The sequence below is a fragment of the Schistosoma haematobium genome, chromosome 3, assembly GCF_000699445.3.
Source record: "Schistosoma haematobium chromosome 3, whole genome shotgun sequence".
Classification (NCBI taxonomy): domain Eukaryota; kingdom Metazoa; phylum Platyhelminthes; class Trematoda; order Strigeidida; family Schistosomatidae; genus Schistosoma; species Schistosoma haematobium.
Window position 1 is genome coordinate 28,352,583 of NC_067198.1, and position 26,800 is coordinate 28,379,382.

The 26,800-nt window shown below is 37.7% G+C and overlaps 1 protein-coding gene across 2 annotated transcripts in view; it reads right to left on the reverse strand.

The window, feature by feature from the left end:
• The window catches only part of MS3_00005435 (uncharacterized protein), a 95,696-nt gene extending 88,288 nt beyond the window's left edge, over window positions 1-7,408 (reverse strand). Inside the window, exons 1-4 of one of the 2 annotated variants that reach the window (XM_051213501.1) lie at window positions 7,218-7,408; window positions 6,896-7,185; window positions 4,186-4,527; window positions 3,593-4,101 (exon numbers count right to left, since the gene is read on the reverse strand). In XM_051213501.1, the coding sequence (XP_051069490.1) occupies window positions 4,096-4,101; window positions 4,186-4,527; window positions 6,896-7,185; window positions 7,218-7,278 (699 nt within the window). In that variant the 5' untranslated portion in view covers window positions 7,279-7,408 and the 3' untranslated portion in view covers window positions 3,593-4,095. Of the gene's footprint in view, window positions 1-3,592; window positions 4,102-4,185; window positions 4,528-6,895; window positions 7,186-7,217 lie in introns of those variants that run through there. The other variant, XM_035733192.2, reaches the window with a different exon arrangement.
• Window positions 7,409-26,800: the final 19,392 nt, after the last annotated feature.

Here is a 26,800-nt window from a genome sequence, read left to right on the forward strand (position 1 = left end):
TTCATTGATTAACGCGTCACCGGAATGTTAGGCTTCCCAAGATTCTCTAACTTTCTTTGTGTTTCCTCTGTCCAATAGTTCGACAATTTTGCAGCGGAACTCACGTCAATAGTTGCACACATTTATTGATACAAGTAAATTCATGTGATAACGTTTAAGAAGTAGCTGGTGACCACGCAGACACAGACAGAGAAAATGGCGACTTTGCTCTATACATTGTTTGTTCAATTGTTGCAACTTCTGTAAAACGAAGTCTATATTTCACTGATGAGTGAGTGATACATAAAAGTTTTATTTTACAATTGTTTATCTGATAAATGATATCTAATAATGCTTATTTTTTATTATAATATTTTGTACTCGAACATGTTTGTTTGAATCGACAATAAACCTATTCTGATATTAACTCCTTCGACGATTTGCGTCAACAACTCAGAAGCGTGATTTATTGTTAGCCAGCTAACCAGCCACATTGTATCATTATGTATTACTTACTGGTCAACATAATTTTTTCAACCTTAACACTTTCACGACATGCGTATTCTACTAATAAATTATCCCACATAACATAAATCGAAGGGGATTCCCTCTAGCAAAAATACCATTATGTACACAACGTAAACACAAACATTCACTTTATTTATGATAGTTTCGATATATTGCTATTCAAAATTGTGAAGTATGAGTTATTAACTCATTTGTGATTTACATCTAACTCCACCTGTAGCTCATCTAGGGTTACTGCCAATCCCGATTCCGGGTAAAGAAGGGGGGTTGAGCTTGGGGTAAGCAACCACGTCCCATTGAAAACAACCTTGCTAAATAGAAGCTTACCGGAAAAAAATTAAACCATCTGAACTCTGACCTGGAAGTTGGAAGATATTCATTCAGAAGAATTACGACGTCTCATGATGAAAGCCGAGATTCGTTGGAAGTTACGAGACCGATGCCCCTTCCAACAACCACAGAAACAATTAATACAAGTACATGGAATGTTTAGAAAATATGGGAGACCTGAAAGACCAGCCGAATAGCTGAGGAATAAGTGAAACATATTGAACCCAAGCTGGACAGAAAAAGATAGATTCTGCAGAGATGCTGCTGTATGCTGATCACGAAGAAAATGCTAAGCACACTCAGGGAGATGCTCTGATGCTGTCCAAAGAAGTACGTAAAGCACTTATAGGATGGGAATCTCATGAACTCAGGATCATCAAAGCATCCTTCAAAACAGAGGAGAAGAGAATTACAGTGAACATTATCCAGCGTTATGCACCCACCAATGACAGCAACGACGACGATAAAGATCAGATCTGAACATCCTGATGGGAGACCTAAATGACAATGTCCTGAATGGAAAAGAGACACAGGAAGACCAAGTGACACATTGCGTCGGGAATCGGAAGCACACATCAAAAGGATAAATAGCAACTGAGAAGGATCGCTTAAGATGGAGACTCCTGGTGGACGGCCTATGCTGCTCCACGAGAGGTAACAGGTGTAAGTAAGTTTACATCTAGTTATTCAAACACTAGGCTATTAAATGATGAGAAGAGGGTACTTCGTTGTCCCTTGTAATTTAAAATACCAAAATCCGACATTGAATTTTGTATAACAATAGTTTAATGGTTGAAGCAATGAATTTTTAACACGTAAGTTGTGCCCTTGAACTCCCAGTTTGATATGGACAACTGAATAATATTATTAAGCATGGTACCAAACAAGTGTGCTTCAAAACTATTTATAAATATTACCCAGCTGCCTAAATTGAAGTGGGTGAAATGAGGTTTCAAAATGAGACCTATTGGTTGAAAACCGAATGTTTTAACCAATAAAACATCTCTCTATATTTGAATAAAGATCCGAAGTTTAATCAATTTATTAAAACAAATTCCTGAAAACCTTAATTTTTCAAATCCAACAGTGACTAGAATCCCATAATGAACACTAATTGATAACGGAATGCTAGATGACGTCATACTGTCCAGTCCATGGAGCTTATCAAATTCTATCGATCAAGTTGTAATTTGATTACTGACATAGAGGACTCAACATGAGGGTACACTATGCTTAGCTCCTATGAACTTAGGTTTGATGCTAGTTACTAACCATCAGTAAGATCCACATGGAATTCTGAGGTAAAAAGCTCTCCACACAAAATTCGATCCCTATAATCCATTGGGATAATCACATAGATGTCTACTACTCAGTGATCAAATAGTGTAAACGTATAGTGAAAGCCACAGTGGATTATGCTCATTTCGGCTATCTTTTGTATCATGATTATGTCAGTCTAGATGTAAAAAGTTAGGTCTACAATGTATCAGGTAAACTAGTTTTACTCTATGCTTGTGAAACCTGGTCTCTCTGAGTTGACTTACCGGGTTTGATCACTATTGTTTCCAGAGGATAGTTGATATGATGTACCAAAACCATGTTAGTCCCGTCTCTACTGTTAACTGAAGTGCCTTTCTTATCATATACTGTTCTTATTGTTTTATAAACTTATTTTTTCCTCCTTAAATGTACTGCCTCTTCCTTACAATGTTATATATATTCTATCTAGCACATCCTATTTTCTCGGTGTCTTGTTGTAACAGATTTTATGTGCTTAACTGAAATAGGATAAATAAACTAAATGCAACCGAAAAAGACAGGATGAATGTAAGAATTCATGAAGGCAACAAAAGTTACAAAGACTACCAACTACTAACAAGGCAATCAGAACGGATTGATATAACTATTATGAAATAATCAGGAAGTGAAATTCTATATGAATTAAGCGTTGATGATGTTGCTCAAAACCACAACGAAAATTCCATAAACAACTATCTAGCTCAGAGAAGATATCACGAAAAGCAATAATTTGAGCTGAAAATGTTCCCTACCATTTTAAGACGGATTTATTGTTTTGAAAGGACGGCCAATATTTTTTCTAGTTATGCAATTATCATTGTGAAAATATCAGTTGAAGTATGAGCTGGCTTGTAACTAATGAAAATAAGTGCGAACAACCTAACTTCAAAACAGTGATTGGCACGATTTTGCTCCAGTTCGTATAACACTACTTTAAAAATGTCTAAGTAGTATACATTGTAACACTTTATTTTAAAAGGCAGTGCGTCAAAGCGTCAAAGCACTAAGAAAATCTAGTTTCCAGTGCACAGGCGGAAAATGAAATGAAAAATTGAGCCAACAAAACACGAAGTTAAATTTATTAATCCTGACTGCTATCTATAAAGATATCCGTTTCAAGAAGAATCCCCTAAATATATTATAAATCGGAACACTACAAAAATTACCAAATAAATCATATATATAAATTGATTTTGCAACAATGTGAATGATAGATGCTACACATTTTTTTAGCCTTATATCTGAATCCAGTTAAACCATATGATGATTGTTATCTAAATATACATGACCCAATCCTCGTATATAATTGTGGACTAGATTCACGTTACAGAATAACGGGATAAAATAAGCCAGATACGAGAATGAATTTTGAATACGTATATTTCATACACTCGTTGATTCCGATAAACGATTAAAGAAACGGTGCAAAGAGAAGAGAGTAAAGCGAATAAGATAATGAGGCTGGAAAAATGGAAAACGAAGCAATGCGGAGAAGTCGAGTGAGTCAACTGGGTTTAATCAAGCGTAACTCAATATTTATAGTCAGGCAAAAATAAGTTACAGACACGTTATGAACATATATATATATATATATATATATAACTGTAGTTAATGAGCAAATAATGTGGCTTGTGAAGAGTGAATAAATAAGTCTATCCAAAAGCTAGAATAACCTATGGAGGTTTGATATAGTACCATCCACTACAACGTTGTTGCACTTTGTGGATTGGATGGTTCGATCACTGAACTTTTGTTGTCGTTCTGTATATTATCAGTTCAGGGAAAATTACAACCATACAGTTATCTCGTTCATAAACTGAACGTACTCTAGTAACACATTCGAGTGAGATTAAATGTCTAAAGACGTGTTTGATCAGAGAAGTTGAAAATATAGGATGTTTCATTGAAATCTGTTCAAATGCTTACTGAAAATCCATAAGACCTGAGGTCATCTTTTTCTTATTTCTGAAAATGAGTATAAAAAGTTCATGTTCATGTGTTCATATCACAGATACAGAAAAAATAATTTTAATAGGATTAAGCACCTACTTTTTGTAAATATAGATATAAGTTTTTGAAGCTTCCGTACTTAACAGCGTAGCCCCGAACAGAAACCGGAGTTATGTGATAAAAGTTGTCTTGTCCATATTCTTGTTCGGTTTTTAAATGCTCAAGTCCAGGCTGGGGAGTAAGCACTAGGCGATAGAAGAAATCCGTAAATTCAGGAAGAGACTGTACAGTCAAAGACAGATAAAGGTCAGTGGAGCGGATCAATTGCAAAACTTCATTGCGAGAAATTGATCCAACAGGCTTGTCCCCAACAGCTACAAGATAATCACCTGGAAGTAAGCCACAGGAAAGATTCTGCACGCCATAATCTGTCAGAAGGACCTACAAACAAACGTCGAATGCAACTTTTAGAAAACACTAAGTGAGGACCAATAATAAAATAGTAATCCATCTAGGGCTTTTATCAATCAGAATATTCACAAAATCTTATTATTTACTTTACTAAGTACTTATGAAGACACTAAATACCAGTTTAAACAGTATAGGCAAGTGAAAACGTCCTAGTTGAGTCCGAGAGACAAGTATGATTAGTGGTTTTAAAACTTAACTGACACGAATAAAAATCATTCTGACCAAAAAGATTTGTCAACTCTGTATCTCCTCCTTAATCCCTAACCTTAATATCATCCTAAAATGTATATATCTTCATTTCATTCTTCCTCTCCAAGTATCACAAACTATACCACTGTGTTGTATGCTACTTAGGTCTGCCGATATAAGTAGTATGTAACACCACTGTGTAGTGGAAACCCTACCAGCAGAAGAGTATGAAGGTTGACTTGAAGAAATCAGAAACGGAATTAGAAAGGTATTGTGAATCAGGAGAATCATACAGAATGTGAAGGACGAATGATGACATTTGCAAATGGAGTATTTAATATATGGTTCTTATAATTTACTAAGAGATTCTGTAATTTTGTATTAAAATATAGTTGGTTGTCTACTACCTATGTTCTGGTTTACTGCACCTCAACTCTTCTTTGCTACTGATCTTTATCAGATTTTATAAATGTGCTTATATACCTAATTAATAAGTTATGACTGACTAATATATAAAAGCACTAAAAATCACTGAGCAGAGATAACTTTTGAATAACCTGAAGGACTAAATACTTCCTAAGAACTAATATGAAACAAGTTTCGGTAAGAGTATCAAGGACACCTTTCTTTCCATGCACAAATAAGCATATGAACAAATACCTTCTATCAAGAGTTTTATGGAGTAAATTTATTTGTTTTCACGTCATATGATACGTCTTAATACCAGATATGAGTAATTAACTAAATTCCTATTTCCCCACCAATTTTTCTCGGTAAATAATAATTTAGTATATCATACTGAAAAAATCTGGCAACCACAAACAACATTCAAACAAACTTTCTTAGCGAATGAAGTAAGTGACTTTAACAAAAGCAATTACCTGCAAATTAAACAAAACACTTCACAAAATAATTAGATAAAGTACTGTTGACCTTTAGCTTTTGGTCAAATACAATATCAGCGGTATTTATTGCCTAAGCTGTATTGCGAAGACTAAAACAGAAAAATTTCGCAGTACTATCAAAAACTATCTCTAACACTGTTTTTCACGTTGCACTTGACAAATAATATTTGGCAAAACTTTATAATTAACAAGTCGGATAGTGGTACATAACCCAAACAAAAATACCGAAAGAAGCAAAATGGTAGAATTCACTAATAACTAGTTATCCCGGGTCTTAAAATGCATGTGGTTGATTGCTTTTGATCTCCAGTTCGTTGGAGGAACACTTTGAATATCCAAACATTTCTTATCTATATCTCATTGATTTTTAGAATAAAAACATCTCAAACACAGCTAAAACAATAGATTTCAGAACAAGGTTGTTTTATTTTATGGTTTTGCATAAGCTAAAACTGTTCACAACTGCAGTTATTATTATGACTATTAAAAAAAACAAATAATATACTTTGGTTGTTCAGATCAAAGGAAAAGTAAAGAGCAAATAGAACACCATGGGTTAGAGGAAACAGTTAAACCATGATACGGTGAACGTCAAGTTAGCGAACAAAGAACAGTGTTTGGGGTCGAATATTACAGTATTTTAACTTTTGAATCGCACGGTACAAATTTCATTATTTTAATAATCGTGATTTCAAAAAAATCGGCGAGACTCTAATTTATGGACGAGCCAATCAGAAGTTATTTGAATAGACTCTTTCTTTATCGAAAGGACTTATGTCATGAACCCTAAAGTTAAACTCTAAAAAAGCCAGTAGTCATTTGCTTAGTATGAACACAATCACTCAAACTTTATATCATTTAGTTCCCCATGACACATTAAAAAAAAACTGAAACTGCAAACTAAAGAAACTTGAGATAATGTTATGGACTAAATCAAGTACCATATTCAAAATTTTGTACCGGAAACAAATTCCTGACTAATTAATACACTTAAACCACTCCACCGTAACCCACTAGTAAATATTAAAAGCCTTCAGATGATCTACAGTTTATACGAAAGCTTTATGTTGTACAGCAGACAAACCATGGTTTATCTGACTGTGGTCAGATGGAACACGGTATATAAGTCAGTCTAACATCAATAATGCTGTGTATGGTATAATAACCAACATCAAAAACATTATGCTACAGAGCATTGTTTGAATAGAAGTCTGAGAATAAGAACTTATTGATTTGATACTTACTTCAGAACGGTTCTCTAGAATAAATCCACCATCCGTTAAATGGAAACGGTTGACCAATAGACCACGGCGTATAAAAATACCGTAGCTTGAATCAGCATGCTTTTTCAACTGTACCTTGAAGTGGGGTAGCTCAGCATGACTAAAGTTCCATTTGACGTGATTCGCAACTACGGTATCTGGAGAGTTACTGGACAAAATAGAATTTCTGTAGTCTGGCAGGCAAACCCGAACTTCTTCATAATACTTAACAGGTTTTCCACTCACATGCAAACCGGATGCAGGATTTTTACCTAAACCGTAAATCTAACAGTAAAAGGATTACCAAATATCGCTTGATGAAGTCTTGCAACTTTAACTGCAGGGTCACACCTTAACTCATTCATATTTTTATAAACCAATTGTTCATGTAATAAATCCACACCATTTACTCAAGATAATTCAGTACCGATCCTACATATCCACAAACAAAGATTTCAAGAAAGTGCTCTAAACTAACCTAACTATTAATCTCACGTTCATGCATATAAAGTACACACAATTCAAACTTGAAATATCGTGAGTGACAAAAGAAATGTTGTAGTTCTTTAAAGCTTGTCTTGATTGTAAAAGTGTTCTTGTATACAGAAAAATGTAATTTTGTTTAATCACTCTGACTTTGAAGAATAAAATATTAGTTGATAATAGCATTGGTCGAGTAACGACACTTTAAACTTCTAACTTCGCTAGACATATATGGAGAACATTTTTCCCCAGGATCTCCATTCGAGCAGTGTGAGAGTACTTCTGATTTCGAGAAAGTATGTATGGGCACAACAGCGCCTTTCAGTCACAAAATAGCTTAAAGTTAAATAGCGAACACTGGCAGATAGCTGTAAAAAGGAAGAAACTAAGTTCGCACATTGCTTCAAAACTCTAGGCAAGATACCATCTGGAAGAGTAGTCCCTCCCAAAATTAAGAAATATCAGGTTTTCATTCGGAGGGATCTGTAGATGGCCATGGCACTACCTATCCCTAAAAAGAAGTCTATTGTTTCCTGGCCTTAATCATCACAATACTCGCCTGCACCTACGAGTCAACTCTTCCGTGTCCAACCTTCAAGTAGTGTCTTCCTAGTTGCAATCCGGGACCTAAACGTATTAGCACACTGTAAAAGTGATGAATACTTAAGGGGAGGCGATTCACTTTGATGATATTACACCCTGTGCTTTTCTATAGCGCAGGCTTCGAGTTCGATGCTTCTTAATGACTTAAGGATCTTTGGATCGTATTTACTAAGGACGTTTTAATACAGAGGTATACATCTCCGTAAAGAAGACAGGACTTTAAGTAAATATCCGTAATAAACAGCTTCTCGGGTAGTACACATGGATCTAGACCTTGCTAATTCTGAAAAATGTTGTTTACTAGGTCGGGGCTCAGCTAACGTTTTGGCCACAGATTACGTGAGAAGCTTCTCAACTTTTAGAAAGGCGATTCAGTATTCCCAGATTCTTCTGCCTCCATTTATGCTATTCATTCAGATCGTTACCATCTTCCTCCTTTTTGGTAATATGAGTATATGGTTTAAGAGATATTGTTATCAACAAAGCTCACTCCTGTTGCAAAAATAGTCTCATTGATTTGCGGACTATTAGTATTCTAAAGATAACTCTGTTAAATACTTTCCACCTTTACTCTGGATTTTACACTTTTCAGTTTTCATACGTATTCGGTTTTTTGGATTTATAATGAGAACGATACGTCAAGGCGATTCGATTTTGCTCTTATGTATGTTACCTCACAATTCGTCCCATTCCGAACGAATAACTTTGGACCATAACTCTCTGAGGTTGATGAAGATTTTCGAGGGCAAGCACGACAACTCACTTTTCAATGATTTCAAATAGAAGACCCGGCAGCTACAACATACAAATCTGGAAGAGGAGGAATTATGAAAAGACTGTATAGTACAAATGAAAGCTTGTAGGGGATTGTGGCAGACCAGAGTGAACCGTCAGTTACAAGGAAAGAAAACCAGACGCGGATGTTCATTAGCGAAAACGTCCCTGTGTAGAAACTCTTAATTAGACTAGCGCTACTTAACCCACTGGAAATGAAATAAATATACACAGATCTCTCTATAGATGATACCCAACCAATAACAGAGGAAATGAGTGAACGCATCAGACAGGTCAAGAATGGAAAAGCGACTGTACCAGACGACACGCCATTTGCTGTACATAATTCAGACTTTAAAACACAGAAGAATGAGCAGTGACCCCTCTTCCTTAGACTTTGCAGATGACCTAACGCTCCCATCACATACACATCAACAAATACAGGTTAAGACAAACAGTGTAGCAGCACCATCAGCAGCAAACATCAACATTCACAAGGGAAAATGAGAGATCCTCAAATACAACACGGGGAACACCAACGCAATCACAGTTCATGGGGAAGCCCTGGAAGAGATGGAAACTTCCACGTACCTGGACAGTCAGAATCCTTAATAGAAGTGCCCTGACAGTTCCGTCTTACATGGGTAAAACTTCGAGAACTACCACAACTATAACCAAAAAAGTACAGGTATTCTAAGCAGTAATCTATAAACGATACTACAGATCCAGAGACTATTAACACTAACCTACTGTGGTGGAAAATATGCCAGCTTCCAGCGAAGAGAAAAATCCAGAAATGACGCTAAACATAAACAGGACACACTGCGGAAATCAGCAAGCTGTATTACGGGGCATGCCCCAACAGAATCACCAGAGACAAAGAAAAAGATTCTATAGCAGTAAATAAATCTACTAAATGAATAGTCACGCGAGACCTAAATATTGTTGCTGATCTCGTTGGTTTCATTGGATACAACCTATCTGTAGGCACTCGGTCACGCATCCTCACCGGATCACAAGTGAGTGCTACGTGCTACGCATGCCCCACAACCACTAGCCAGGTTAGATCAAGCGCCTCTTATTACTGCACAAATGTTTATGCTAATATCCGGTTTCACCCTGTATACTAGTACATAAATCTACGTGTATTTATCCGAGTGCACTAAAGGACATATTTTTTAAAGTGTTGGTTTACTTCAGAGGTCAATATTCATTACACAATTATTGTCATTATTATTATCATGATTTAACCCTTTCACTCTCTTTCTTCCTTCTAAGTAAATATTATTCTTAAGATTCCCAAGTTTGTAATTAAGACTTGTGTTACACTAAATTAACCTCGCAGACTCGTTTTATCTTCACTAGGCATATATGACTCATACATATTGACATTTCATTATCCTTTTCACTTAATTGAGACTTTCATAGCATCACTCCAAACTATGACTGCATAAACATTTATTCTAGCATCATACTTTTTCTCAGTTATTTTCTATTTTATTTTTGTTACTAATTTGGTGATATATGCATAGTCGTTTATTCTTGTTCTGTGTTCATAAACACGCCTAATAAACTATTTGCGCATTTCCCCTTTATTTCTATTCCCTTATTTTCTTCCTTTCCTTCTTTAAACTCAATTCAGTATTCTTCTCAATTACACAGAACCTGATTTATTATTATTCCATTATCATTGTTATTTCTTTTCTTTTTTTCAAATATGGCAAATATAATGCTAAAATTCTTGAAACTTGTGTATAATCTCGTTTTTGAAGAAATCTGAAATGTTTTTTTCATAACACTTACGTACCCATAGGATGCTTGTGAATAATAATGAATTAACAACCCAAAAACAAATGTTCACATTCATTTATTCCTAACTTCTGATTTAACTGGGTTTGTACCCTTTTATTATAAAGGTGTTATAGATAAGAGTGTTGTGAAACCCTGAATATCTTAAGCATCGTTAGTGGTGAGCCCGGTATGGTAGAACTTTGAAAAATCATGCTGTTTTTTATAATTTCGTTCGCGAATTACTCTCCGTTTGACCAGCCTGTAAGTCATACTTACAGGCACATCGACAGATCCATACATCCCTATAATTATTATTGCTCACAGTCTGCCTATCAGTTTCTGCCTCCTCCTTTCCATTTGTCTTGGAGCTCGTCAATACCCAAAGGATACTTATGGATTATTTGGCAAGGTCCGACGCGCAATTACTCCCGATTCGTTTGGTACCGGTTCAAAAGCCCACTGAGTCTGACGAGAGAGTATTGCGGAACCAGTGAAATTTCTCTGGGTTCTAGCCAAACCATTCAGTATTCGAGTCACTGAGTCTCGAACAAATTACCCGTCCTCACCAAAGTCGAATACAAAAAGCGCGCGTCAGTCAGCTTCCTGTCGTGGACTAACCCAGGCGGCAGCGAGCGCACTCTGTTTGCTGGAGATATTCTTGCTTATACGTTTCTGTAATACCGTTACGTCCATTGTTTACGATCATCGATGTGGCCATGGTACTGGATGTGACGAATGAGTGCTTCACACTGCGTAGTATTCACGAGATGGGATTTCTACGCCGGCCAGGAGGTCACATCATTCCTGTTCAACTGGAATAGGCTCGCAACCATCCACAGAAATCATCTATGCTGACAACTTGCAAGGAGGAACAAGGAGCACGTTGAAGAGAAAGTCAGAATCAACCTCATTTATGTCACGTCCGGGTTTGGTTTTGTTCTGCTCTCTAAGCACGGTCGAAATGTAAAACAGTAATAGCTTGGGATACAAAATTTTCAAGAAAAATTGTGAATGAACAGTTGAAATGTTCGAGTAAAATTGATACATTCAAATCCCAGTGAACATAGTGATATTTGTTCTGATAGTGAACAGTTGGTTAGACTCTTCATTTCTCGTAACGACATGGTAGCAGCTAGAGTGGAGGGACTGGGAAGGAGTTGACTAAAGATTCGTGGCCGGCTGTCATTACCTATAAGGACTACCAGGCTTAAGCATGAATTAATGCTTACAGCCAATGCACCTACTTCATAATCCCGTGTTCTTTTGAGTAAAACTGAAAAGACTATCGAAGTGGAAATAACCCTTAATTGTCTTGGTACCACAATGCATACTTCTAAATGTCCAAAAATTTCAAAATGCCTGGAAGTAATCGCGAAATCAGACAAAACATATTTCAGGAAACCATCCGCCCCGGTGGGTTCATTTTTCTTTCTACAGGTAGTTAGCGGTAGATCTTTCAGGACAAAAGAAAAGATCTTTTGACTACTACATTGATTAGAAGCTGCTTTCGCTAATATAGACTTGGTCAACCATAGAACATAATCAATAGTTCAGGGATTGTTTGAAATGATTCATTTCAATGGAGATCTGAGGTAGTACAGTTACTAATGGACCTATAAGGATTCATGATGCTTTGATGATTCTGGATCCGTGGGATTCCCATCCTACAAGTGCATTTCGTGCTACTTTGGACAGCATTAGAGCAACTCCCTGTGTGTGTGGAGCATTTTCCTCTTCGTGACCGGAGTATAGCAGCATCTCTCCCGTAGCTAGCCTTTTCTGTCCAGCTTGGGTCCAGTGGGTTTCGCTGATTCCCAGTACTGCCAAGTTGTATCTCCTCATTTCCGTTGCTATTTGGCTGGTCTTCCCGGTTTCCCACATTGTTCTAACGTTCCATGTACCTATAAAAATTTTTGCTCTGGTTGTTAGAAGGGGCATCGGCCTCGTGGCTTCCGAAGGAATTCGGCTTTCACCATGAAGCGTCATAATTCTTCTAAATGAAGACCTTCTAACTCTCAACTTCATTGATTATGAAAAGGCATTCGACAGTGTAGATAGGAGGACATTATGGAAACTTCTTCGACACTACGGAGTTCCTGAGAAGATTGTCAATATTATCCGGAACTCATACGACGGACTACAGTGAAAAGTAGTGCATGGAGGACAGCTGACAGATGCATTCCAAGTAAGGACCGGAGTCAGACAAGGCTGTTTACTCTCTCCCTTCCTCTTTCTTCTGGTGGTCGACTGGATTATGAAGACCTCGACATCTGAAGGAAAACACGGAATACAATGGACAGCTCAGAACCAATTGGACGATCTGGACTTCGCAGATGACCTAGCCCTCCTATCACGTACACGTGAACAGATTCAGATAAAGACAGCCAATGTAGCAGCAGTCTCTGCATCAGTAGGCCTCAGCATACACAAAGGGAAAACCAAGGTCCTCAAATTCAAAGCGGAGAACAGCAATCCAATCACTCTTGATGGCGAAACTCTGGAAGATGTAGAATCCTTCACATATCTGGGAAGCATCGTCGATAGACATGGAGGTTCAGATGCAGACGTAAAGGCGAGGATTGGCAAAGCAAGGGCCGCATTCCTACAATTGAAGAACATATGGAACTCAAAACAACTTTCAACCAATATCAAAGTGAGAATCTTCAATACGAACGTCAAGGCAATTCTACTGTATGGAGCTGAAACTTGGAGAACTACAACAACCACAATCAAGAAAGTACAAGTATTTATAAATAGCTGTCTACGCAAGATACTCAACATCCATTGGCCGGATACCATCAGCAATAGCCTTGTGTGGGAGAGAACAAACCAACTTCCAGCTGAAGAGGAAATTAGGAAAAGACGATGGAAATGGATAGGACATACATTACGCAAATCGTCAAACTGCATCACGAGGCAAGCTCTAACTTGGAATCCTGAAGGGAAGCGGAAAAGAGGAAGGCCAAAGAACACATTACGTCGGATAATAGAAGCAGATATGAAAAGGATGAATTACAACTGGAAGGAGCTGGAAAGGATTGCCCAGGACAGGGTTGGATGGAGAATGCTGGTGAGCGACCTATGCTCCTTCACGAGGAGTAACAGGTGTAAGTAAGTAAGTAAGTATAAGGATTCATAATAAATATTACATATCATCTGTGTTTAATAGGGAGTAATCTAGCGCATGTGACATTTCATATCTGTTGTCCACCTGAGAATCATCACTATTAAAGCAATGGGGGGAAAAACAAACAAGGATATTTGAGGAAGTGTCTAGAGTGAGCTACTCAACGGCATGATGGTGAAGTGTGATTTCTTCACATCTTGTTTGATCAACGAGCGTCTATTCATCACCTTCCTGAGACATCAAAAGGTTAAGAGACAGAGAAGTCTTCATCTCGAAGAAAAAATAATAAGATACAAAAATATGGAGTCATATATTCTAAGTATTTCTCTTCAACCCATATCTTCGGTCTTTGAGGGTGTGTTGACAATTTAGAGAGAAACAGACAGGATGTTAACACCTTGGGAACAAACATGCATAGAAGCATCAGGTCACTTTAAACTGTTTCATCACAAATCTTGTAGAAGTTAGAATAATTGGTTAACTGTGTTAAATAATTGGCCCTGGATTAGTGTTGCGACAGCCATTTAAACCTGATTCGTGACCCCAATTGTAAATAATCTCCTCTGACAGGAAACAAAATAAGCATTTACTTCTGCGACGTCATAAAGACGGCTAAACTACAGGCACAGGACCTCACTGTGCTAAAAGACGGACAGTGACCCACTTGACGTGATCTTCTCGGTGTAGACCGACTCTTCTATTTTTACTAAACTCAAGTATTTGTATAGAGGCCGATTAATTCTCATTAGTTTTTAGGTTCAAGGATACGTTCATCCGATATTGAAGTCCTAGCATTAGGCGGAAAATAGAAATCTTATGAAGCAGGTCTTCTGGTATTTCGTGTACTTTTACATTGGAAATACTGGAAGGTATTCTGCATATGAATAGGTTTCTTAGGGCCACAGAAGACCAATCATTTGTTTAGCTCTGTATTACTCTGTATAATATAATATGTGTGACGTGCATTTGCTAAGCTTGCGTAGAAATCAGGTTTTGTTTATGGTGTAAAGATAACAACCCACTTCGGTGTTCAATCAAAGCACAAAATTTGGCATTTTCGAGGATTTTCGCACGCATTTAGAAGGCAGGTGCCAAATATAGTATTGTAATATTTATCGAAGATCTTATTTCAATCACCTTGAACAATTCTCAAAAGCCTTCTATAAACAGGATACAAGCGTATCCCGAATTCTTAGATCGAGAAAGTAAATAAAGTGAATATTCAGGTTTGAAATGCAATCCCCATCGAGAAATATTCTTCTATATGCAGCATTAACCCATTAAATGGAAGGAATATATAAACGCAAAGGCCACCTTTAGACTTCTAAACTGAAATTTTTAGGAAATCAGTTAAAAGTTTTAACAATAAAGGTGATAACAGTAATAAGAACAAGTCTATGTAGTCAGCCAAATGATTATATCACGACACAAGAATAGTCACTCTCATTTCTTACACTCAACCATATTTTCACTAAGCTCTTAAAATAAACTGCTGTTTTTCCTAAATATAAGACGCGATCGCTTTATAGTTGGTTTGCTCATCAGTTTTTGACATTACGATACGGAAAAAATAAAATTCGCGCCCACAAAACAAGTATGTGTTGTTATCTGCAGTTATTCTGCATTTTGACGAAGCGTTTTGGTATTTACAGTGTTCTATGTGCAAATCTAAAAGTGACCACATATTCATCGTATCAGCTGGGCGAACAATGTGACGATGTGGACATGCAGATGTGTATTTGCCAGGATATCAACGCATGGTTAGTGCTGCGATTCTGTAAAATCATTAACTGCTTCTCGAAATCAGTTAAAGCAAGCAATTTCATAATCATTAGTCCATATTCAGATTGATGAAAACCGTATTTATATCACTTTTTAAGTCTAATTGACAGTTTATAAACCAGTGACTTGTTTGCAATGTAGAGTGACCTGAACTTTGAAGTCATTGAGTTCTGTGACTTCTACGTAAGGCATGTAAGTCCGACAATCAAACTAGTCCTAGCAAGTACATAGTGAGTGGAGAGTAATATTTGAGGTAGAGAACAAGAAATAGGTTGGTTACTCTGGCGGGTTCACAAAACTTTCAATTTACAGGTACTTTGAGCGACCTATTATATCTTTATTTTGCGACGTTTACAAAAGGTTACTTTTCTGACCAGAAGTAAACTCAACTCCGGTTCGTAATTTTGGTAGTTTACCAATTGACTAATCAGAACGAAGCAGGACTTATCATTTCCGCCATATTAATAGACAAAGAACGTCGACTTAGCTTGTTCTGTGTTTCTTCTCAGGCTCTCTTATGTAGCTGCGGAAGTTGATTCGTGAATATCATGAAATTTCGTAAATTATGTGATCCTCTAAAGGTTAGCACTGTTTTTGAATCAGTTTTGTTTTCCCATTTTTTGCTGCGACTACTACTAACCGGGGTCAGTGTTTTTTCCGGCATGCTTACTTGATTTAAGTGATAGAACACCAATCTGTTTTGTTTTTAGTGCTTCTTATAGATATCAGATGATAGCATGAGATATTTTAGCCAAAATCCATAATGCTGCCAAATGGGATTTTCCAAATTTTCGTGTATTCGTACCTAAGTGTTATTAATGAAGTTACTGAGAGCTATAAATGAAAAGTCTCCTGTTTTATTCTCTACTAGTATTCCGTCAACGAGTCAAACAAATAGTAAATGTCCATTTGCCGATTCCAGTGGTATATATAGAACGATTATGAGACCCAGGCATCTGACAACCTGGAGCCAAGTCAGAGATTCTGTCAATCTTTTGCGGAATGTTTGTTATTAAAAGAATATCACCATTAGATCACTTGAACTTATTATGTCGTACACGAAAGTTAGTTGAACTACTAAAAGCCAACAATCCGCTCTCAGTATGCTGTGTATGTCTATTGTTTTCGCCATAAAAGGAAGCCAACAGTCCTGGTCAAAGAGTGAATGGGTAAACAACTGTTATTACGACCGTTTCTTCATAGACGAAAGTCAACCCGTTGACAAGTCACGTTTTGTTTGCGGTATGATATCAAAGGGCTTTTTAATAGCTTCACAAGATATAATTCACAATCATATTTGCGATAAAAGGTACTTGACAAGTGATGCGCGATTCATGAGTTGAAGCAATGATCAGTTGCAAGTTGTTCTATCGGTGATAACAAAGACGAGTGATAATGAGCAGATTGTCACAGTTGTCGAAACTTAACGACTTTCAACGTAGTCCTTATTCTTGAGGTCTGTCTGTAGTGAAGTAAATAAGCACTTCAGTGAAACTAATGTGTAACACCCTAGAGACTTGAGCTGTTCTCCTGTTGGATAAAGTTCTTGCATCTTCAGCGGTTAATGTGTCCTGAAACACTGTCAATTTCGATAATATTCATCGTAACACTACAACTATTTCTTACATAATAAATCCAGTTCTTCTTTTCAAACTAACATTTGAGTCTGAGTGCACTTGTCAAACTAATATCTCTATTTTAAATTTCAGGTAACCAGTAAATACAAGTCGTGAAATGTTTATCTGCTGTATACTACCACCTCACTCCAAATTTTTGTCTATTATGTGTTTTACTTTTGAAAAATAAAAGCATTATATTATATTTGGTAAATACATACTTATTTGCTGTGAAGACAGTGACAGAAGTTGTGATATGTTTAAGTGAAGTGTCGTCATATGTTCACTAGGAAGCTGAGAGAACCCGTAGACCGATGAATTGTACCAAATAGGGTGCTTTTGTGTTACTAGTGTTCCATCAGATGTATTCGAGGCATTGATTGCACATAATAGGACATTTGAGTCAACAGCTGTAGATTAGAAACAGAGATGGTTAGGCCATGTATCACGTATGTCCATTCGCCGAATACCGTGACGCGTTATGATGGCTAATATATTTTGTAAGTAGGCTAGGAATGCACTGTCACAGCAGAACAGTAAATATTTGACTGTTTAGAAAATGGTAAATGGAATACCAATAATTTCGCTGTGTTTTGTTTGTATTTGTTTCATTCATCTTCTGAACCTGTTTGTCTATGTCTTTGACCTCGGAAATTTCGGTTTCACTTTGTTTTCGGTTTGATATTTGGAAGGTTTTATTCTGGGAACCTAAAAACTGAAAGATTGTTTTATAAATGTCATAGTTATTTTTAGAGCGATACATTTGGGTTCATCGATTGTAATTTGCAAAGAAACACTGGTGACTGGATCGTAGTCTGGTTTCACTTCTATTTGGGATTGGAAGATATAAGTAGATCTATCTGTCGTGCTTCAATAACGAAAGAGAGCAGAAACTAGAAAGTAACACGCACCGATCGATTTCCTTTGATAGTGTGTACACCGACCGGGTCTGTAGGTTCTTTACAAAATGAATATATATATATCGATAGATACTGTATTGCACTTAAATGGCACTTATTATGTGTAAAATAGATGTCAATAAGCCCTTATTTCATGGATTTATTACAACGGTTAGATTAAACACGTATACTAAACTAAAGATGTGTCCTAATTTTTTGAACAGACATGTTGCTTAAAACAACTCACCATAGATAATCTATCCTATAAAGTCCAAACCAACTATAAGCTAATGAGACTTACCTAAAATGACAGATGATAATTTTTCAAGACTGGTAATTACAGTTATTTATGCATCAAGACATGGTTTACAGCAAAAATGCGAGAAGCAAACCTAATATCATACCTTTCTCCGTTATTCATAGATGGTCTACTTAAAAATAATGTAGGATTTAGTTCGTCTTATAGATGTCCTACTGGAATTGTAAACACGATACTGATGGCCCAGAGTCTATGTAAAACCAGTGATCAGAACAATGAAAACTTAGCTTTAAACTTTATCTGTTGTATGCTGTGTTGTATCGGAGAATCTTGCTTTTCCCTTCGTGTATGTCGGGACCTACAGCTGTTCAGGCTCCCGCTACAATGGCCATCTTCTCCTGCATCTGTTGTTGCGTGTGCGATAGAACAGCCAGATCATCTGCAAAGTCTAGGCCATCCATCTGCATCCTAGCTGCATCCCATGCTTCCCATCAGATGTTGACGTCGTCATGATTCAGTCGATAACCAGGAGAAAGAGGAAAAGTGAGAGTAAGCAACCTTGCCTGACACCGGTCTTTAGTGTGAACGAGTCTGTAAATTGTCCTCCATGCACGATCTTGCAGTTTAATCTGTCATACAAATGCTGTTTGATAGATGGGAGTATAGTTTTTGTGTGCGGAATAGAATGGATTGGTCGTGTGTGGGTGGCGTTGAGAAGAATGATTTGTTGATGAGTTTCAGGTGAGTTGACGGGTGTTTGTGTGATGTATGTTGATAGGCATCAACTAGGTGTGTTGTTGTGTGAATGTTGAATAGTTGATATTAGTTTCATGATGAATTGTCCATACATTCGCGGTTTCCACTGACTCGAGAATTGATGTTGTTCTCCGTCACTTGTATGTCTGACTTTAGTGTTTTTGTGTTGGTCGATGTGGATATTGTGATGAGCAATTGATGTGTTGTTTTTGTGTTTAATTTATTTATTATTATCAGCATCTGTACGCCTATAATCGAAAGTCTTTTGAAACATATTCGCTGACGCAAATACATCCATACCATATGAGGAATTAGACGTTGTAGTGAGAAAGTCCCAATAATGACTGATGCCTGTCAACGCGCTCAAGTATACCTACACCCAAAATTGGAATACAAAGGTGCATAGGTACAGAACAGAAAATTCGACGCCAGTTTTTCTGGTCTCACAATGATCTTGAGATAACAGTGAGCTGTCATCTTAATGCAATGGCTCACTACAGCACGGTCTTCGCCAAGAGTTTCAAAACCCTGTAAGCTTTGGGACGGACATTTGCCAAGTTGGATATTGATATGTTCACCCCAGTGTTCAAAACCTTACAATAAAAAGTGTCTTGAGAAGCAAGCCATCTTTACTCCCTCATACTGCGGATTAAAGGTTATCTGATTTTGGTGTATAGAAAAGTAAGAAATTATTTCGGGCCTGCTGCATCCTCTTTCTCTCTTTACCAGAATGGTACAATTCAAAGAACATAGTAGGCTGGTGCAAATGCCAATAGTGAAAAAATATCCGTAACATACAGTTGTAGGTCACCAACATAGATGATGTATGTTGAATGATTGGAGGTGTACTTGAGTTAGACAGGAATGGTATGACGAACCAGCTAACTTCAAATTCACACCTCATGATCAGCATCCAACGTGGATTCCCCGTTCGACGTCTCAAAGTACAATGACTGCTTTGAGGACCGTATAGCACAAAGGACGTTAGTGTGAAAATGTGTTAGTAAAAATGAGTACAGAGAAGACAGCGAGACCACCACCGCCAGTCCATGGCATACGATCAACTGATGCGCGTTGGTTGTCCTTGACCTTGACAGGAATCGAAGGACTGTTTTATATTCACTGATTCAACTGCCGGATGATTTGGCTAGGGCTCAGTGACATTTCACTTACCTTTTGTATCGAGAGATCAATTATTGGAACATGTTACCAGAAGAAATGGTGTCAGCCACTTCAGATGACTCATTAGAAAGAAGATTAAACACTCAGAAGCCCACTAGAAGCAACTAACATAGGCAGTGGGTCTTCTGTTCACAATTCTTAAATCTGAATAGGATCTGAACCTGTTTTGAGCACAATTGTCAATTCTAGAACTTCACACCCTACTTCTTACTGCTCTGGCTTAATATTGTTTAACCAAACTCTAAGTGGTTACGAGACATGTGAGAAAAACCTTGAAATACAGAAATAAAAATAGTTATTCAATTGTACACTGATAAAATAATCGTGTTCACGGGCGAAATATTTATCATTAAACGTTACTATTGCACTAAATGAGACAAAACAACAATTCTGAGTGACAGGACACAATATATGTGAATGGAATGTCTTGAAAAATACCAAATCCTCGGCAGAAAAACCTGCCAAAGAACACCGTTATTGAGATTGGGTCTCATCAGTACCGTAGTGCCTAATTATCCCAGTTATTTAAACCACCACTGTACATTTAAACACTATGTATGTCGGAAAGGTAGTATACAGAAAATCTTACTTAAAATTGTAGAGTGAAAAAATTCAAGGGGAAGAAACAAGAAGGAATGATACAGTGGTGTTAATGAATTAAGATGGCCGTGAGACCGAGATATTTACTGGCTGTTTCTTCACGTGTATGCAAAAGCCCTTCTCGAACACAGGAAAGTCCCGACACATACTGGATATTTTTATTGCTTAAGACCTCGATATCCATGGTCTGGTGAACAAAATTAATTTAGGAAAGTCTATGGGAAAAGTAAATTCACTGTAGGCAACTGTTAAAACTTAGGCGAGACTGAAATTTATGGACGAGCCAATCGGAAGCGTCCTACGGATTTCAAGGGTACGGCGCCAGTTTCAGTGCATACTGCTAACGTACGATTGGTTCACATGGAATTTTGTACAAAACGTGATATTCGAGCGGCTATAACGAATAAAACGGTGAGACTATAATTTGATGACGAATCAATCAGGCATAAGATAATTGATCTCGGATTTTAACGCGAAAGCCCTTCATGCATTTGGCTAAATAAATTCCTGGCATTATAGCTGATGCCAGTTCGTGATCGAAACCCCATATATAATTCCTAACTAAGGCAAATTATGACAATTATCGCGGACTGATTAATAAAAGCACCAGTAACAATGGCTACACCCAGGTACTACAATATATGCGGATGTTTGGCGAGCGTACAGACTCCTACATAGGCTTGGTTATGTGCATCGTGTCGTATCCAGAGGTAGCATTTTGTGCACTCAATAACCGGAGTGCACACAAACAATATTGAAGCTGTGTGGTCGAGGCTGGAAGAGTTTTTGAGACTTTATTATGGCTCCAGAGCCCGACTATTCTGTAGCTGTATGGACGCCCGAGCTTCCAATTTTGGGGAATTCTGGAGAACTCCCCAAAGTCAAATGACTTTGACCAAGGTTAAAGGGAAATTTTGAGGACTTCCCAGGTCTGGGGGAATTTGGGGGTTTGGGTCTCATTTCCCCAAAATTGGCAGCTTGGGCGATTTCCTCTACTGCATGCATTACGATTTTAGAACCTCTGAGCCTCATTCTAACCTTGACAAGTTTTTGAACCACGTATAAGAAGTGTATCCACTTTGTTTCCTTGGCTTTGTTTAATATATTTTACTCCATACTGACTTTGCTGAGTGACTAATATTTCTCAAGGTCACTTAAGATTCGTTCAAATGTCGTTCATGAATTAGAGTCTCGTCGAAACTTACAACCCCTGCCGTGAATCCTTCAGATGTATTTTTTCATTCAGTTTCAGAATTTTCAGGGCATATAGTCTTCAGTATTAAGGATTGGATGTAAACAAACCTACGTTAATCACTAATCAATAGTACTGTAAAGCTCTAATTTCGCTTTGGATGTATTTTCAGAATGTACTGATATTACGTCTGGTGGATAATATTAGTACTCCACTACTCAGTTCCACACGCGGAACTTCATATGTCCTCTCTGGTAATCAATCGTAGATGGAAGGTAACGATAAGACGTACGGTTGAACTTAATCTAGCACATCACGCTAATACGTGAAAGAAAACTTCGCTGATTGAATATCATATTCCTAATGTGCTCTCAGGAAATTAGGGTATCATAACATAAAAAGTTCTTCATCAAAGAAACGAGACAGCGACTGTGCTGTACGTTTGGTGATCGAGAGACAGTGGATTGCATAGATGGGAGTATAGTTTTTGTGTGCGGAATAGAATGGATTGGTCGTGTGTGGGTGGCGTTGAGAAGAATGATTTGTTGATGAGTTTCAGGTGAGTTGACGGGTGTTTGTGTGATGTATGTTGATAGGCATCAACTAGGTGTGTTGTTGTGTGAATGTTGAATAGTTGATATTAGTTTCATGATGAATTGTCCATACATTCGCGGTTTCCACTGACTCGAGAATTGATGTTGTTCTCCGTCACTTGTATGTCTGACTTTAGTGTTTTTGTGTTGGTCGATGTGGATATTGTGATGAGCAATTGATGTGTTGTTTTTGTGTTTAATTTATTTATTATTATCAGCATCTGTACGCCTATAATCGAAAGTCTTTTGAAACATATTCGCTGACGCAAATACATCCATACCATATGAGGAATTAGACGTTGTAGTGAGAAAGTCCCAATAATGACTGATGCCTGTCAACGCGCTCAAGTATACCTACACCCAAAATTGGAATACAAAGGTGCATAGGTACAGAACAGAAAATTCGACGCCAGTTTTTCTGGTCTCACAATGATCTTGAGATAACAGTGAGCTGTCATCTTAATGCAATGGCTCACTACAGCACGGTCTTCGCCAAGAGTTTCAAAACCCTGTAAGCTTTGGGACGGACATTTGCCAAGTTGGATATTGATATGTTCACCCCAGTGTTCAAAACCTTACAATAAAAAGTGTCTTGAGAAGCAAGCCATCTTTACTCCCTCATACTGCGGATTAAAGGTTATCTGATTTTGGTGTATAGAAAAGTAAGAAATTATTTCGGGCCTGCTGCATCCTCTTTCTCTCTTTACCAGAATGGTACAATTCAAAGAACATAGTAGGCTGGTGCAAATGCCAATAGTGAAAAAATATCCGTAACATACAGTTGTAGGTCACCAACATAGATGATGTATGTTGAATGATTGGAGGTGTACTTGAGTTAGACAGGAATGGTATGACGAACCAGCTAACTTCAAATTCACACCTCATGATCAGCATCCAACGTGGATTCCCGTTCGACGTCTCAAAGTACAATGACTGCTTTGAGGACCGTATAGCACAAAGGACGTTAGTGTGAAAATGTGTTAGTAAAAATGAGTACAGAGAAGACAGCGAGACCACCACCGCCAGTCCATGGCATACGATCAACTGATGCGCGTTGGTTGTCCTTGACCTTGACAGGAATCGAAGGACTGTTTTATATTCACTGATTCAACTGCCGGATGATTTGGCTAGGGCTCAGTGACATTTCACTTACCTTTTGTATCGAGAGATCAATTATTGGAACATGTTACCAGAAGAAATGGTGTCAGCCACTTCAGATGACTCATTAGAAAGAAGATTAAACACTCAGAAGCCCACTAGAAGCAACTAACATAGGCAGTGGGTCTTCTGTTCACAATTCTTAAATCTGAATAGGATCTGAACCTGTTTTGAGCACAATTGTCAATTCTAGAACTTCACACCCTACTTCTTACTGCTCTGGCTTAATATTGTTTAACCAAACTCTAAGTGGTTACGAGACATGTGAGAAAAACCTTGAAATACAGAAATAAAAATAGTTATTCAATTGTACACTGATAAAATAATCGTGTTCACGGGCGAAATATTTATCATTAAACGTTACTATTGCACTAAATGAGACAAAACAACAATTCTGAGTGACAGGACACAATATATGTGAATGGAATGTCTTGAAAAATACCAAATCCTCGGCAGAAAAACCTGCCAAAGAACACCGTTATTGAGATTGGGTCTCATCAGTACCGTAGTGCCTAATTATCCCAGTTATTTAAACCACCACTGTACATTTAAACACTATGTATGTCGGAAAGGTAGTATACAGAAAATCTTACTTAAAATTGTAGAGTGAAAAAATTCAAGGGGAAGAAACAAGAAGGAATGATACAGTGGTGTTAATGAATTAAGATGGCCGTGAGACCGAGATATTTACTGGCTGTCTCTTCACGTGTATGCAAAAGCCCTTCTCGAACACAGGAAAGTCCCGACACATACTGGATATTTTTATTGCTTAAGACCTCGATATCCATGGTCTGGTGAACAAAATTAATTTAGGAAAGTCTATGGGAAAAGTAAATTCACTGTAGGCAACTGTTAAAACTTAGGCGAGACTGAAATTTATGGACGAGCCAATCGGAAGCGTCCTACGGATTTCAAGGGTACGGCGCCAGTTTCAGTGCATACTGCTAACGTACGATTGGTTCACATGGAATTTTGTACAAAACGTGATATTCGAGCGGCTATAACGAATAAAACGGTGAGACTATAATTTGATGACGAATCAATCAGGCATAAGATAATTGATCTCGGATTTTAACGCGAAAGCCCTTCATGCATTTGGCTAAATAAATTCCTGGCATTATAGCTGATGCCAGTTCGTGATCGAAACCCCATATATAATTCCTAACTAAGGCAAATTATGACAATTATCGCGGACTGATTAATAAAAGCACCAGTAACAATGGCTACACCCAGGTACTACAATATATGCGGATGTTTGGCGAGCGTACAGACTCCTACATAGGCTTGGTTATGTGCATCGTGTCGTATCCAGAGGTAGCATTTTGTGCACTCAATAACCGGAGTGCACACAAACAATATTGAAGCTGTGTGGTCGAGGCTGGAAGAGTTTTTGAGACTTTATTATGGCTCCAGAGCCCGACTATTCTGTAGCTGTATGGACGCCCGAGCTTCCAATTTTGGGGAATTCTGGAGAACTCCCCAAAGTCAAATGACTTTGACCAAGGTTAAAGGGAAATTTTGAGGACTTCCCCAGGTCTGGGGGAATTTGGGGGTTTGGGTCTCATTTCCCCAAAATTGGCAGCTTGGGCGATTTCCTCTACTGCATGCATTACGATTTTAGAACCTCTGAGCCTCATTCTAACCTTGACAAGTTTTTGAACCACGTATAAGAAGTGTATCCACTTTGTTTCCTTGGCTTTGTTTAATATATTTTACTCCATACTGACTTTGCTGAGTGACTAATATTTCTCAAGGTCACTTAAGATTCGTTCAAATGTCGTTCATGAATTAGAGTCTCGTCGAAACTTACAACCCCTGCCGTGAATCCTTCAGATGTATTTTTTCATTCAGTTTCAGAATTTTCAGGGCATATAGTCTTCAGTATTAAGGATTGGATGTAAACAAACCTACGTTAATCACTAATCAATAGTACTGTAAAGCTCTAATTTCGCTTTGGATGTATTTTCAGAATGTACTGATATTACGTCTGGTGGATAATATTAGTACTCCACTACTCAGTTCCACACGCGGAACTTCATATGTCCTCTCTGGTAATCAATCGTAGATGGAAGGTAACGATAAGACGTACGGTTGAACTTAATCTAGCACATCACGCTAATACGTGAAAGAAAACTTCGCTGATTGAATATCATATTCCTAATGTGCTCTCAGGAAATTAGGGTATCATAACATAAAAAGTTCTTCATCAAAGAAACGAGACAGCGACTGTGCTGTACGTTTGGTGATCGAGAGACAGTGGATTGCATAGATGGGAGTATAGTTTTTGTGTGCGGAATAGAATGGATTGGTCGTGTGTGGGTGGCGTTGAGAAGAATGATTTGTTGATGAGTTTCAGGTGAGTTGACGGGTGTTTGTGTGATGTATGTTGATAGGCATCAACTAGGTGTGTTGTTGTGTGAATGTTGAATAGTTGATATTAGTTTCATGATGAATTGTCCATACATTCGCGGTTTCCACTGACTCGAGAATTGATGTTGTTCTCCGTCACTTGTATGTCTGACTTTAGTGTTTTTGTGTTGGTCGATGTGGATATTGTGATGAGCAATTGATGTGTTGTTTTTGTGTTTAATTTATTTATTATTATCAGCATCTGTACGCCTATAATCGAAAGTCTTTTGAAACATATTCGCTGACGCAAATACATCCATACCATATGAGGAATTAGACGTTGTAGTGAGAAAGTCCCAATAATGACTGATGCCTGTCAACGCGCTCAAGTATACCTACACCCAAAATTGGAATACAAAGGTGCATAGGTACAGAACAGAAAATTCGACGCCAGTTTTTCTGGTCTCACAATGATCTTGAGATAACAGTGAGCTGTCATCTTAATGCAATGGCTCACTACAGCACGGTCTTCGCCAAGAGTTTCAAAACCCTGTAAGCTTTGGGACGGACATTTGCCAAGTTGGATATTGATATGTTCACCCCAGTGTTCAAAACCTTACAATAAAAAGTGTCTTGAGAAGCAAGCCATCTTTACTCCCTCATACTGCGGATTAAAGGTTATCTGATTTTGGTGTATAGAAAAGTAAGAAATTATTTCGGGCC